Source organism: Calypte anna, chromosome 1 (assembly GCF_003957555.1).
Source record: "Calypte anna isolate BGI_N300 chromosome 1, bCalAnn1_v1.p, whole genome shotgun sequence".
Classification (NCBI taxonomy): domain Eukaryota; kingdom Metazoa; phylum Chordata; class Aves; order Apodiformes; family Trochilidae; genus Calypte; species Calypte anna.
In genome coordinates this window covers 158,083,841-158,094,651 of record NC_044244.1, presented here as the reverse complement: position 1 = coordinate 158,094,651, position 10,811 = coordinate 158,083,841, and the positions used below count along the sequence as shown (strand labels likewise).

Sequence of the window (10,811 nt, the reverse complement as noted above, 5' to 3'; positions counted from 1 at the left end):
GAGCAGTCCTACCTAACCAGGAAGGTCCCAGTTGCCTGGAGATTGGTAAATACGACCACCATCTACAAGAAAGGCTAGAAGGAGGACCCAGGAAATAACAGGCCTGTCATTCTGACCTTCATAGTGACAAATGTTATGGAGATGAACATCTGGAGTGCCATTATGCAGCACCGGGTGATCAGGCCCAATCAACGTGGGTTTATGAGAGGCAGGTCCTGCTTGACTAACCTTATCTCCTTCTATGACATGGTGACCCACATAGTGCATGAGGGAAAAGGCTGTGTCTGTTGTTCACCTAGACATTAGTAAAGCCTTTGACACTCTTGCACACAACATTCTCTGGGAGAAACTGGCTGCTCATGGTTTGGGCTGGTGTACACTTTGCAGGGTAAAAATGGGCCGGACAGATGAGCTCAAAGAGCCCAAAGAGTACATTGATCATGTGGTGAATGGAGCTGAATCGAACCAGTCCCAAATGCTGTTCCCCAAGAGTCAGTGCTGGGGCTTGCTCTCTCCAATATCTCTACCAATGATCTGGACAAGAAGATCAAATGCACCCTCAGCGTATCTGCAGATTAAAGTTCAGAAGGGAGTGTTGATCTGCATGAGTGTAGAAAGGCTCTACAGAGGGACAAGGATATGCTGGGTCATTGCCAACTGTAAGGGGCTTAACAAGGCCAAGGGGCAGGTCCTGCATTTTGGTCACAACAATTCCATACAATTATACAGGCTTGTGGAAGAGTGGCTAGAAAGCTGCCCAAAGGAAAAGCACATCAAAGTACTGGTCAACAGGTGCCTGCATATGAGCCAACAGTGTGCCTAGGTGGCCAAGAAGGTCAACAGGATCCTGGCTCATACCAGAAATAGTGTGGTCAGCAGGACTAGGATTGTCCCCCACACTTTGCACTGGTGAGGTAGCATCTCAAATGCTGCGTTCAGTTTTGGGCCCTCCACTACAAGAAGGACATTGAGGTTCGTGGAGCATGTGCAAAGAAGAGCAACGAACCTGGTGTAGGGTCTGGAGAACAAGACTTATGAGGAGCATTCAAGGCGAGTTGGGTTGTTAAGCCTGCTGAAAAGGAGGCTGAGGGAAGACCTTCTTGCTCTCTACAAGTACCTGAAAGGAGATTGCAGTAAGGTGGGTGTTGGTAACAAGCAACAGGACAAGAGGAAATGGTCTTAAGTTGAGCCTGGGGAGGTTTACATTAGATGTTAGAGGAAAGTTCTTCACTGAAAGGGTTATCAAACACTGAACAGGCTGCCCAGGGAGGTGGTTGAATCACCATCCCCAGAAGTGTTTTAAAAGATGTGCGCTTAGAAACATGGTTGCAAGTTAGGCTAATGGTTGGACTCAATGACCTTAAAGGTCTTTTCTTACAAGAATGATCCTGTGATTGTATTAACCGTATTATCTCTTTACTGTATTGCCCATTCATTAAATAGGAAGACCCATCACTATCTTCAAGCATACTAATTTTGGATCCGGTGCATAGATAAAATCAAGTAAAATGAAGCTGGGATGCCCCTCAGCCTCCTCATCCTCCCATGGCCTTCTTCCACTTCCACAGTCCTCCTGGGGACCTTGGTTCCTTGGGGAACCACAGTACAGTCAAGTGTCACTGTCTCTGCTCCCATATTTATTTTCCATCTCCTTCACTAAATGTTACGTCCCAGCATTAAGCTCCCACTCACCCAAGTAACAGCAATGCTGAGCTCTTTCAGAGATCCATTTCCATGAGCAGATCTTACATGTAAGAATTGGAGATGAGAAAATAGGAATATTTATGAAGGGATAATAAAAGTGCTCAGACTCAATATATTCCAGATTGCCAGTTCAGATAATTAATAGTTGTGCTGTTTGGGTTTTTTTATCAGGTAACATTTAAATATCTGGGAAACCAGGCTTCCATTTATCTTACTGACAGAAACATCACTGATACTCATCCTAAATATTCCTAATTTTCTTCACATGACTTTTACTTCAGAACTGTGTTACACTGCCCTTCATGGACTCTGCAGTCAGAAGGAACTGCAGCAGCCAGCATGCCTGACACCCTGCAGAGAATATTGTAGACATTTCCCTAGACACTGGATCAAACCGTGTCTTTCTAGAAGTATTCTTAATTTCATTTTAACATCACACAGTAGACAGTTTGCCCTTTCCCTAGTATGCCATGTCAACATTTACTTACCTGGGAAAGTGAGCATTATTTTTAAGGTACAATTTGCCTCGTATCAGCTATTGGATCTAGTATTGTTTCCTCAGTCAGGTTAAAAAGATGTAGCCACAAGACTTCCTTCCAGTGGTATACCCAAAGTCATTCTCTGTCTTCTCAACTTCTCTTTGAGAACCTGTGTACTCCTACTTTATTTGGACCTCATCAGGCTTGTTCTCTGGTCCCAAAACAGTTCTATAGCTTTCATTTAAATTACCCTTGTGCCTCTACAACTCTAAAAGCATAAATGATGGGCCTGGAAGCAGTAATCATTTAGCAATATGGCTTGTCTTCATTATTTCTACTTGATAAACCTACGTTCTGTATCTAACAGGAACTCTTCCACTGATTTCAAAAAACCTTCCATGGAAGCTGTTCACGGTGCTCAAAAATCCCTCTCAACTTACCATGCTTCAAGAGCTGAGATTAGAAAATAAAATGGCAGATGAAATTCAGCATAATTAACAAACAATACATATTGACATTAACCTAGTCCAGATAAGAAATTATAGTCTCTGAACTTGATTGGTAATATTAAGAGTGAGATACAGAAAATGCCATGTAAACAGCTCAGTGCTTAACTGAAATTAAAAAAAACCCAAGCATTATGAATTGCCAGGAAAGGAACAAAGATAAAGAAAGTAAACAAGTAGGCCAGTACTTAACTACATGGCTAATGTTGCATGCAGTTTTGGTTCCCTTCTTGAAAAAATAATGAGACCCTGAAAAATTTCAAAGGACAACAAATGCAGAAGCCATTCTATGTCTTCAGTCAGCCAAGGAATACGTTAACATATTTCAGTTTAGCAAATAGTAACTTTAAAGGTGAATATGTTACACATCTGGAGAATCATGACTGGCACAAGCATGATTGGCAAAGACTTACTGTGCAAAGAACATTAAATTAAGATAGTAAAAATCAGGTCCAAAATAAACAAGAAGTGGCAATTCTTCATGAAGACATCAATGACAAAGGCTGCTGTTATTCAGGAAGCATACAGGGTCCAAGGGAAACTAGACAAGTACTGGAAAAAGAAGCATTGGGGATTACTAAATAGACAAATCATGATATTGAGGAAAGCCTGGAACAGAAGGCACTTGGAAGCTAGGAGAACACAGTAGGAAAAGAACCAAATGTGCTGGCATTGTTCTTACCCTTCCTCAGGCATCTGCTTTTGTCTACAAGAGGCTATTGGGTTAGAAAAACTTTTGGTCAGGACCTGTTTAGCTATTCCTATGCTTATCTTTTCAGGAATTCCAAGAGCGTGTAAGTAAGGAGCACACAGAAAGAGCACCTGATGTTTGCTTTATTTCTTAAACTTAAGTAAATGTAGCAGAAGATGCTGTTAATGCAGCCAAAGCTTCTCAGCCATCAGTGCCAAATCTGAGCACCCTGTTCACATAGTGAGGATGCTAATAAAGTGACTTATTTTACAGTGCAAAAACATTTCCAGTATGACAGTTCCTACTAGAGAGATTTTCTCTATTTTATCAGGAGAAAGAAAAAAAAAAGTTTGTTTTATTTGTTCTGGACCTCAAATAAAAGGTGATCAGTTCTGTTACACCAATTCCTAAGCACACTTGTTCTGCACAGTATTTTCAAAGAAACTTTGACATGAATATTGTGGAAATGTATGTAGACTTTCCAAGTAACCACAGATCTGTCAATTTTAAGAAACACCTTGTCCCTGCTTTCATCCCAAAACATATTTAATGTCATATATTCAACCTTAAAACTTTTGCATTTAATTTTGTAAATATGAACTATTAAGTATAACCAGTGCTACCATTTAGTTCCATGTAATAATGAAAATTACCCTTTTTATATTTGGGTCAAATTAGGCTTTTGAATGCCAAAACCAGAACCTGCTCCTGCAATTCTGAATGACAAACAGTCTACAGTACATGTCCAAGTGTATAAAACCAGTAAATTTATTGATGGTAAAATGCTGGTGCAGCTCACTCAAATAAAGAATTACATAGAAATTGCTCTCATATTGCATTTGTAAGTGGTTTTTAAGCATTTCTAGGACACAGAACCAAAACTAAAATAACACTAACAAGTTAGAAATACATAACTGCACAGTATTGACATTCAAGAGAAGTCTTCAGAATTCCTGGATTGTGCAAAGATCGGGTAACAGAGGGAAAAAAAAGCACCTGCAGAAACATGCATTCTAATAGGATTTCATATTTTGGGCAAATTTGCTACAGTTTACATAAAGCATTCAGAGTTTAGTGTTTCACAAGTCAGAACTCACAAACTCAGATGTGGCTCCTGAAAACAAGAACGCTACCCAATTGTCTCATTTTTGAGATGTATCAGAGTCCAAATAAAATTAAGTAAAAGAGCAAATTGCTTATTTGTTGACCTAACCTGGTGTTTTCATGATGCTTAAATGACTTCGGATTTCCCAAAATAAATTTAATAGTTGGTATCTATTCATATTTGTATTTCATACTAGGGATACCTTAATGTTTTCAAAAAGCATTACACACAGAATGCAAAAGCTATAAACTTGAAGTTACAACACCAATTTACAAAGGATTTTAACTGTTTATATGAGCAAGTAAACTGATACCATTTAAAAGTCCCCAGCATGGTTATCCAGAAGTTCAAAGTATCCTCCTGCAATGATTTTTTTTGGACAGGCTAACTAGAAATAAGGGAAAGTGATTCAGTATATTATTTCTAGTCTCCACCAGCAACTATTCAGCATCCTTGATCACTTGTTGTAGAGCTATGACCTAGAGAGCATATGAGGTAAACTCGCAACAGAAAGAACTTTTTCTCACTGCACAAATACAATTTGGCTTAAGCAAGATTCCAAATTAAGCAAAATTTCCAAATGTGCTCCACTTCTTTAACCTTGGAGGTTAGTTTAAGTCCCAGTAACACTATACCTTGAAACCATGCTAACAAAAAAACTGAAAAAGCTTAAACAGTGGCAAATGAGGAATACACAAAAAAACATTTTCTTAGGAAATAGAATTCCTGGATGTTAAGGATATTTACTGGAAAGTACCATGATAGAGTTTACTGTTTATACAATAAACATTTGTTTTGGCATCAGTGAAGATTCCTAGTGCTGAATGGGACATTCCTATACCAAATTACTTTTGAAAAGCCATGGATTCCCACCAACAAAATCCAATGCTCCTCATAACTAGTAGTCATAAAAAATTGCAACAAATGTAGCATCTGAACTATATAAAATATTCCACATAATCTAGAATCTAAATTTACATACATTTCTGCACAAACAGCTGAAGTCCTTCTGTTATCCAAGTTAAACATACTTTTTCCAGCATGCTGAATCAAAAGGACAATTCATTGCCTATGTTATCAAAAGTGCTTTATTTCTTACTTGCAGGGTGAGACTTCAGTCACAACCCTTACTCTAATTAAGATAAAGTCAGGAGGGGCTTCATTCCTATCTGGTGCATGAAGCAAAACTAAAATTGTATATGCAATTTTTCAGAGCAAGAGATAAAAACCAGAATATATGAACAGTTCCAAAGGATGAATTAACAAGCTGCACTCATAACAATATTCATTGCTACACACTAGTAAATTTAGCAAGTACGCAGCATCTGAGACAGTTTAAAAAATACTGGTTGTCAAAGAAGAGCAAATTCACAAAAAATACCAAGTAATGTGATTATTGGTGAACTAATCTTCGTAAACAAACTTTTCACAGCTGTTCTGCACCTCATCCTTTTCAATAAGATTACAGAAATATTCTGAAACCTTTGTACACACTTATTTTGCTTTTTTTTTTTTTTAAGAGTAGCAATCTTCACAGTCTCTGTTAACTTTAACTTGGCATTCTTCTCATGCAGAAATTGTCTCCCATGTCAGCTCGTCATATTTTCAGCAGCCTAGAAACAGAAAAAAGATTTATTGCAGGCCACCAAAACTAGATCGGCTTTCATCTTTTCTTGTAACTACTTTATATGGAGAACTTTGAATTCTAAAAATAAGCTACTAGTGAAAATTGTGTGGTGTTGTTCTCTAAAGAGTATTTGTTTTTTTAATAAATAATGCTGTCAATTGCCATTAGCTTTTATTTACATAGCCATTACTGTTTGATCCTGTTAAAATGTATATCCTATGTTTAAGAAGCATCTATCCTGCACATTTTACCCCATTGCTTTCAAGAAGTAAATGTATGATTTTTATTTTCCTGTTAATTTACTTCTTTGTATGATTTACATATACAGTAATTATTATTCACGCTCATAAATTATTGACATAAAACACCACACTGGCACTACACTGAAATCCCTACACTTAAAACCCCTTAGTTGTAAACCATTGACCAAATCTGGGACTAAGAACAAGTTCAGCTGCACTTAGACTCCACTCTGAGAAGGAGTTCAGAAATCAAAGGGGTCCACCCTGAACCTTGTGATTCAATGGGCAGGTCTTACTCATTCTTTTCCCTAATTCCTGTGCAAATCACTCCAGTTGGTTCCCAACATTCTCTCCTATCCCTGTATTACTTATTTCCCTTGACCCTGTATATCATTCCCATCTGCCCTTTCCACATAGTGAACAAACCTTGCCATCAAATTGCTAGTTGCACTTCTATAAATATGAATTTTTCCTGGTATCTTTATCTGTGACTCTTTAAGCAACCTTAAGACTTCCACTCTTGTCTGAGATAGATGCATTGTAAAATCCCCTCACTTGTTTTTAGAGAGATTCAAATACAGGTTGATGTGGTAAAAACAACAGGTAAAGATTACATTATCAAGCTGTGTGCACCTGTTTACAAGTACTTCTGCATACTATTAGCCCTGAGGTTGTAAAAATGAGGTAATAAGGGTTAACAGAGAAAAAAGCAGTCTACTTGTGATATGGTGCAGATAGGGAGGCAAATGGTGACTATAGAAACCTAGAGTAAAAACCTTTACATTTTTTGAAGGAAGAACAACCAAAACCCAACCTAATTATTTCTGAGAAGTTTTATTCATAACATTGTTTGCTTCATGTTCCATTCAGTTGTATTCACTGCCTTCTCTATGTTAAAAAGTTAATTTCCTATTTTTTAAGAGAGTCATATCTTGAAGTACGATTTGCAAATTGAAGTACATCAAGCTGAACATACATCTGAATCTTAAAACAAATTTATATGATTTTAAGCAAAAGCATTACCTTTAGAGCTTCTGTAGCCTTACGCAGTTCTTTAATAACAGATGACAATGCTTCTGGATTTATCCCCTGCTCACAAAGCCGCACACAAATAGACAATGTCTCCATATCCAGGCCAGTGTTTAATATTCTTGAAATCTCAAAAAGAACTGCATCAGAAAAAATGATAGCACTTTAGTCCCTACAGACTATGAAATTCCCATGACTGAAAACTTTATTCATCAACATTTGATTTCTACAGTAAAGTCTGTGAACAGAGGAATTGGGAAAGCTCATGGCAGCCTGAACCTCAACAGCAGCGTTCATGTTCAGCTTTGTAGCACAAGCTGGAAGCCACAGCTTCTAGCATAAATATCAGGCTCTTCTGCTTCAGCAGACTAAATGTTGGATAATGGGTTTTCAAAATAAAACATGCAATTCAATAATTCCATAATTAACATGTTTTCCAATTATGTAAAAGGCTGTAAGGATAATCCATGTTTTTGAACTCTAGATACTGAGGAAGTCCAACTAAAATGGACTGGAAGCACATTCTAAAAGCTTTTACAGAGAATGTCAGGAATTTCGTCATCATCTCCTTCCATAGCTAAACCTGTCTTTAGGTCTGACATTAATACTGGTTTAAGGATAAGCAATACTATTTGATTGTTAAGTGACCCAAACATAGAGCAGTGCCAGTGCCACATGCCAATCACCTCTGTGCAGAAACAAAGCTCTGTCTCTCTTCCAAATCTTCCCTGGAAGGTCCCTTATCTTTGATCTAAAATACAGGCTGTTATATATGTAACAGAAAAAGTCTCAGATTTTATTTCTGGCTGCTACAGTAATCTCCATCCTGAGGCTATGCCTCTAGCAATACAGGTTGATTATAAACTGATGTTATTAACACTGCTTCCAAAAACAAACCTCCTCCAAACTGGAAGAAAGTGAAGCAGAAGGTCTATCTCACCACGTAAAGCCAGCATGGAAAATGACTACTGTCCACTTGACAGCTATGAAAATATTCTACTTTGTTATGCCAAAGACCTTCTGCAGCAGAACCTCAGCATCACACTTACCCAGGCCAAGACACTAAGGCCAGTGAATCCCACTGAATTCACAGGGAAAGGCCAGATGCTAGGAAAAGAAAAACCTCTAAGAGTGATAATACTCTTGAAGGCCACACAAGTAGGGTGGATTAAGAACATGCACAAATTTAAGACATGAAAGCAGCTTGTTGGTCCAAATCCCTAGAGCTACACACCACAAAGGGAGCCTCCTTCTCCACAACAAAGCTTTCTGTTCCCACTGGCATGAAAGCAAACCCTTCCAGACACATTCCACATGCACACCCTGTCTGCAACAGTGTCTTCAACAACCACATAAAGCAGCAACAAACTGATGCATTTGCAATAAAATGCCATTGAGCATTAAGAGATACAGAACTAAGACTGACAGCTTCCCTGAAATAAACAATTGTTACTTTAACCATTTAAAGCTTATAAGAACGTTTGCTAAGCATGTAACATATTTGGGGGCATAGCAGTAAATCTAACTAAACAGAAATTTCAATTTCCTATGGCAGCAAGAGTTGTGGTCACTATGCTCTTAAAAAAGTTCTTAAAAACAGTTTTGCACAAAACAGCTGCTAAATATTTGTATCTGAAATTCTAGATTAAGCATTTTATTCATTTAATCTACAACAGACAAGAAAAGAACACTTTTTTTAGTATCAACCTGTTTACTTAGGTTCCTTTTTCTTCTGCAGTAAGCTAGGGTGGAACACGGATTTCACGTTCCATTACAAGAGGTGTAATAACATTATCCTACAAATACATTTTTCTACCCATTACAGAATCACAGACTGCTTTAGGTTGGAAGGAGCCTTTAAAGTCATCTAGCCCACCCCACATTATGATGAGCACATGGGCCCTTCTACCATCATGCTTTATATTTTCAGTTACTTCACCGAAGCATCTTAAATACTCTTACAGTGGAAGTTTCAAAGGACTGAAGTTACTTTGAACAATAAAAAAACCCCAAAACAATTTACTGAGTGCAGTACAAGTTCAAACATAAGGGCATTTCTAACAGCCTACATAAATCCATAAAGATTGGGTATATATCAAGGCTCAATTCAGTTCAGGTGCTACCAACTAGAGCACCACAGGGCTGGTCCTTCCTCCCCCTTCCAGGCACCACACAGTTTAAATACAAGAAGCACAGAACCAGGTAACATTCACCTCAACTAACCATTTAAAATAATCAGAAAAAACAGAATCACAGAATAGAATCTCAAGACTGAAAAGCATAGCAGAGACAGAACCACAGAATGGTTTGACTTGGAAGGGACCTTAGAGATCATCCAGTTCCAAGCCCCCTATATGGGCAGCGACACCTTCCACTAGACCAAGGCCCCATCCAACCTGTCCTTGAAGCCTTCCAGGGAAGAGGCAGCCACAACTTCCCTGGGCAACCTTTTATAACACATTAAAGAATCTCTTCCTAATGTCTAGCCTAAATCTCTCCTCTTCAAGTTTGAAACCATTAAAAAACAAACAAACAAACAAACAAACAAAGAAACCCATTTAAAATCATCATAACAGTAGACGTATACATTTACAAACACTGAAAAATAACGTTATTTTAAATTAAACAGCTGTTCACAAAAGGTCCAAAGATATGACCAGTACACGGCTATTAGGAGTGTTTCAGAAGCAACCACTAAGTAAAAATGAATCAGACGCATGAACTCCTTCAGCAGCTGCCGAACACACCACTTTCCACAGAGAGGCCCCGGTGCTAATTAAAAGCCGGCTCCAGGCCCCGCAGCCTGCGGAGAGGGGCGAAGGCAGAGGCAAGGCCTCCTCGGAGACGCCGTAAGCCGGCCAGGGGCTGCTGGCTCGACGAGCAGGGGTGCAAGAGGCTGCCGGAGGGAGGGAGGGAGAGAAGGAGGGAGGGAGAGAAGGAGGGAGGGAGAGAAGGAGGGAGGGCGGGAGGGAGGGAGGGAAGGACGGACGGACGGACGGACTGCCTCCCTCTCTCCCTCCCCCATCGCAGCTGCCATCCCTTAGCACGGTTCCCCGCCGCCCCCGCCGCCCCCACCACCCACCGTCCATCGTCTCCCGCACGGCGTTGAGGCTGGCGGCATTGCTCGCCATGGCGACCCCGCACCACCCCTCGCCCCCCCACCCGGAAGCGGAACTGAGCTGCCCCTCTTCGGTAACGTCGTTCAAATCCTCCCGCCCCCGCCGGCCCCACGTGACGCGGCGAGGGGAGCCCCCTGGTTGGCCAGCCGGAAAAGAAAGGGGCGGGACTTCTTTCGAATTCGTGTGGCGGCGCCGCTGGCGATTGGCCCGTTCGAGAGAGGGGGGCTGCCATTGGCTTCGGGGAAGAGGCTGCGCGTCGTGATTGGGCAGAACCCTCGGAGGGAGGAGGGTGGGGCTAATTAAAGAGCC

The 10,811-nt window shown here is 40.1% G+C and overlaps 1 protein-coding gene across 1 annotated transcript; it reads right to left on the bottom strand.

Annotated features, from left to right (window-relative positions):
- Positions 1 to 4,122: 4,122 nt before the first annotated feature.
- On the bottom strand, positions 4,123 to 10,537 carry MZT1 (mitotic spindle organizing protein 1). Its single transcript, XM_030468410.1, has 3 exons — positions 10,466 to 10,537; positions 7,378 to 7,523; positions 4,123 to 6,098 (listed from the first exon to the last, which is right to left on the bottom strand). Exons 1-3 carry the CDS (start codon positions 10,512 to 10,514, stop codon positions 6,075 to 6,077), a joined length of 219 nt encoding a protein of 72 aa, XP_030324270.1. The 5' UTR covers positions 10,515 to 10,537; the 3' UTR covers positions 4,123 to 6,074.
- Positions 10,538 to 10,811: the final 274 nt, after the last annotated feature.

Coding starts and splice junctions, on each gene's coding strand:
- MZT1 (XM_030468410.1), bottom strand. CDS start 10,514: ATGGCGAGCAATGCCGCCAGCCTCAACGCCGTGCGGGAGACGATGGAC. Junction 7,524..10,465: donor CGTGCGGGAGACGATGGACG/GTGGGTGGTGGG, acceptor TTTCTGATGCAG/TTCTTTTTGAGATTTCAAGA. Junction 6,099..7,377: donor AGGCTACAGAAGCTCTAAAG/GTAATGCTTTTG, acceptor TTCTGTTTCTAG/GCTGCTGAAAATATGACGAG.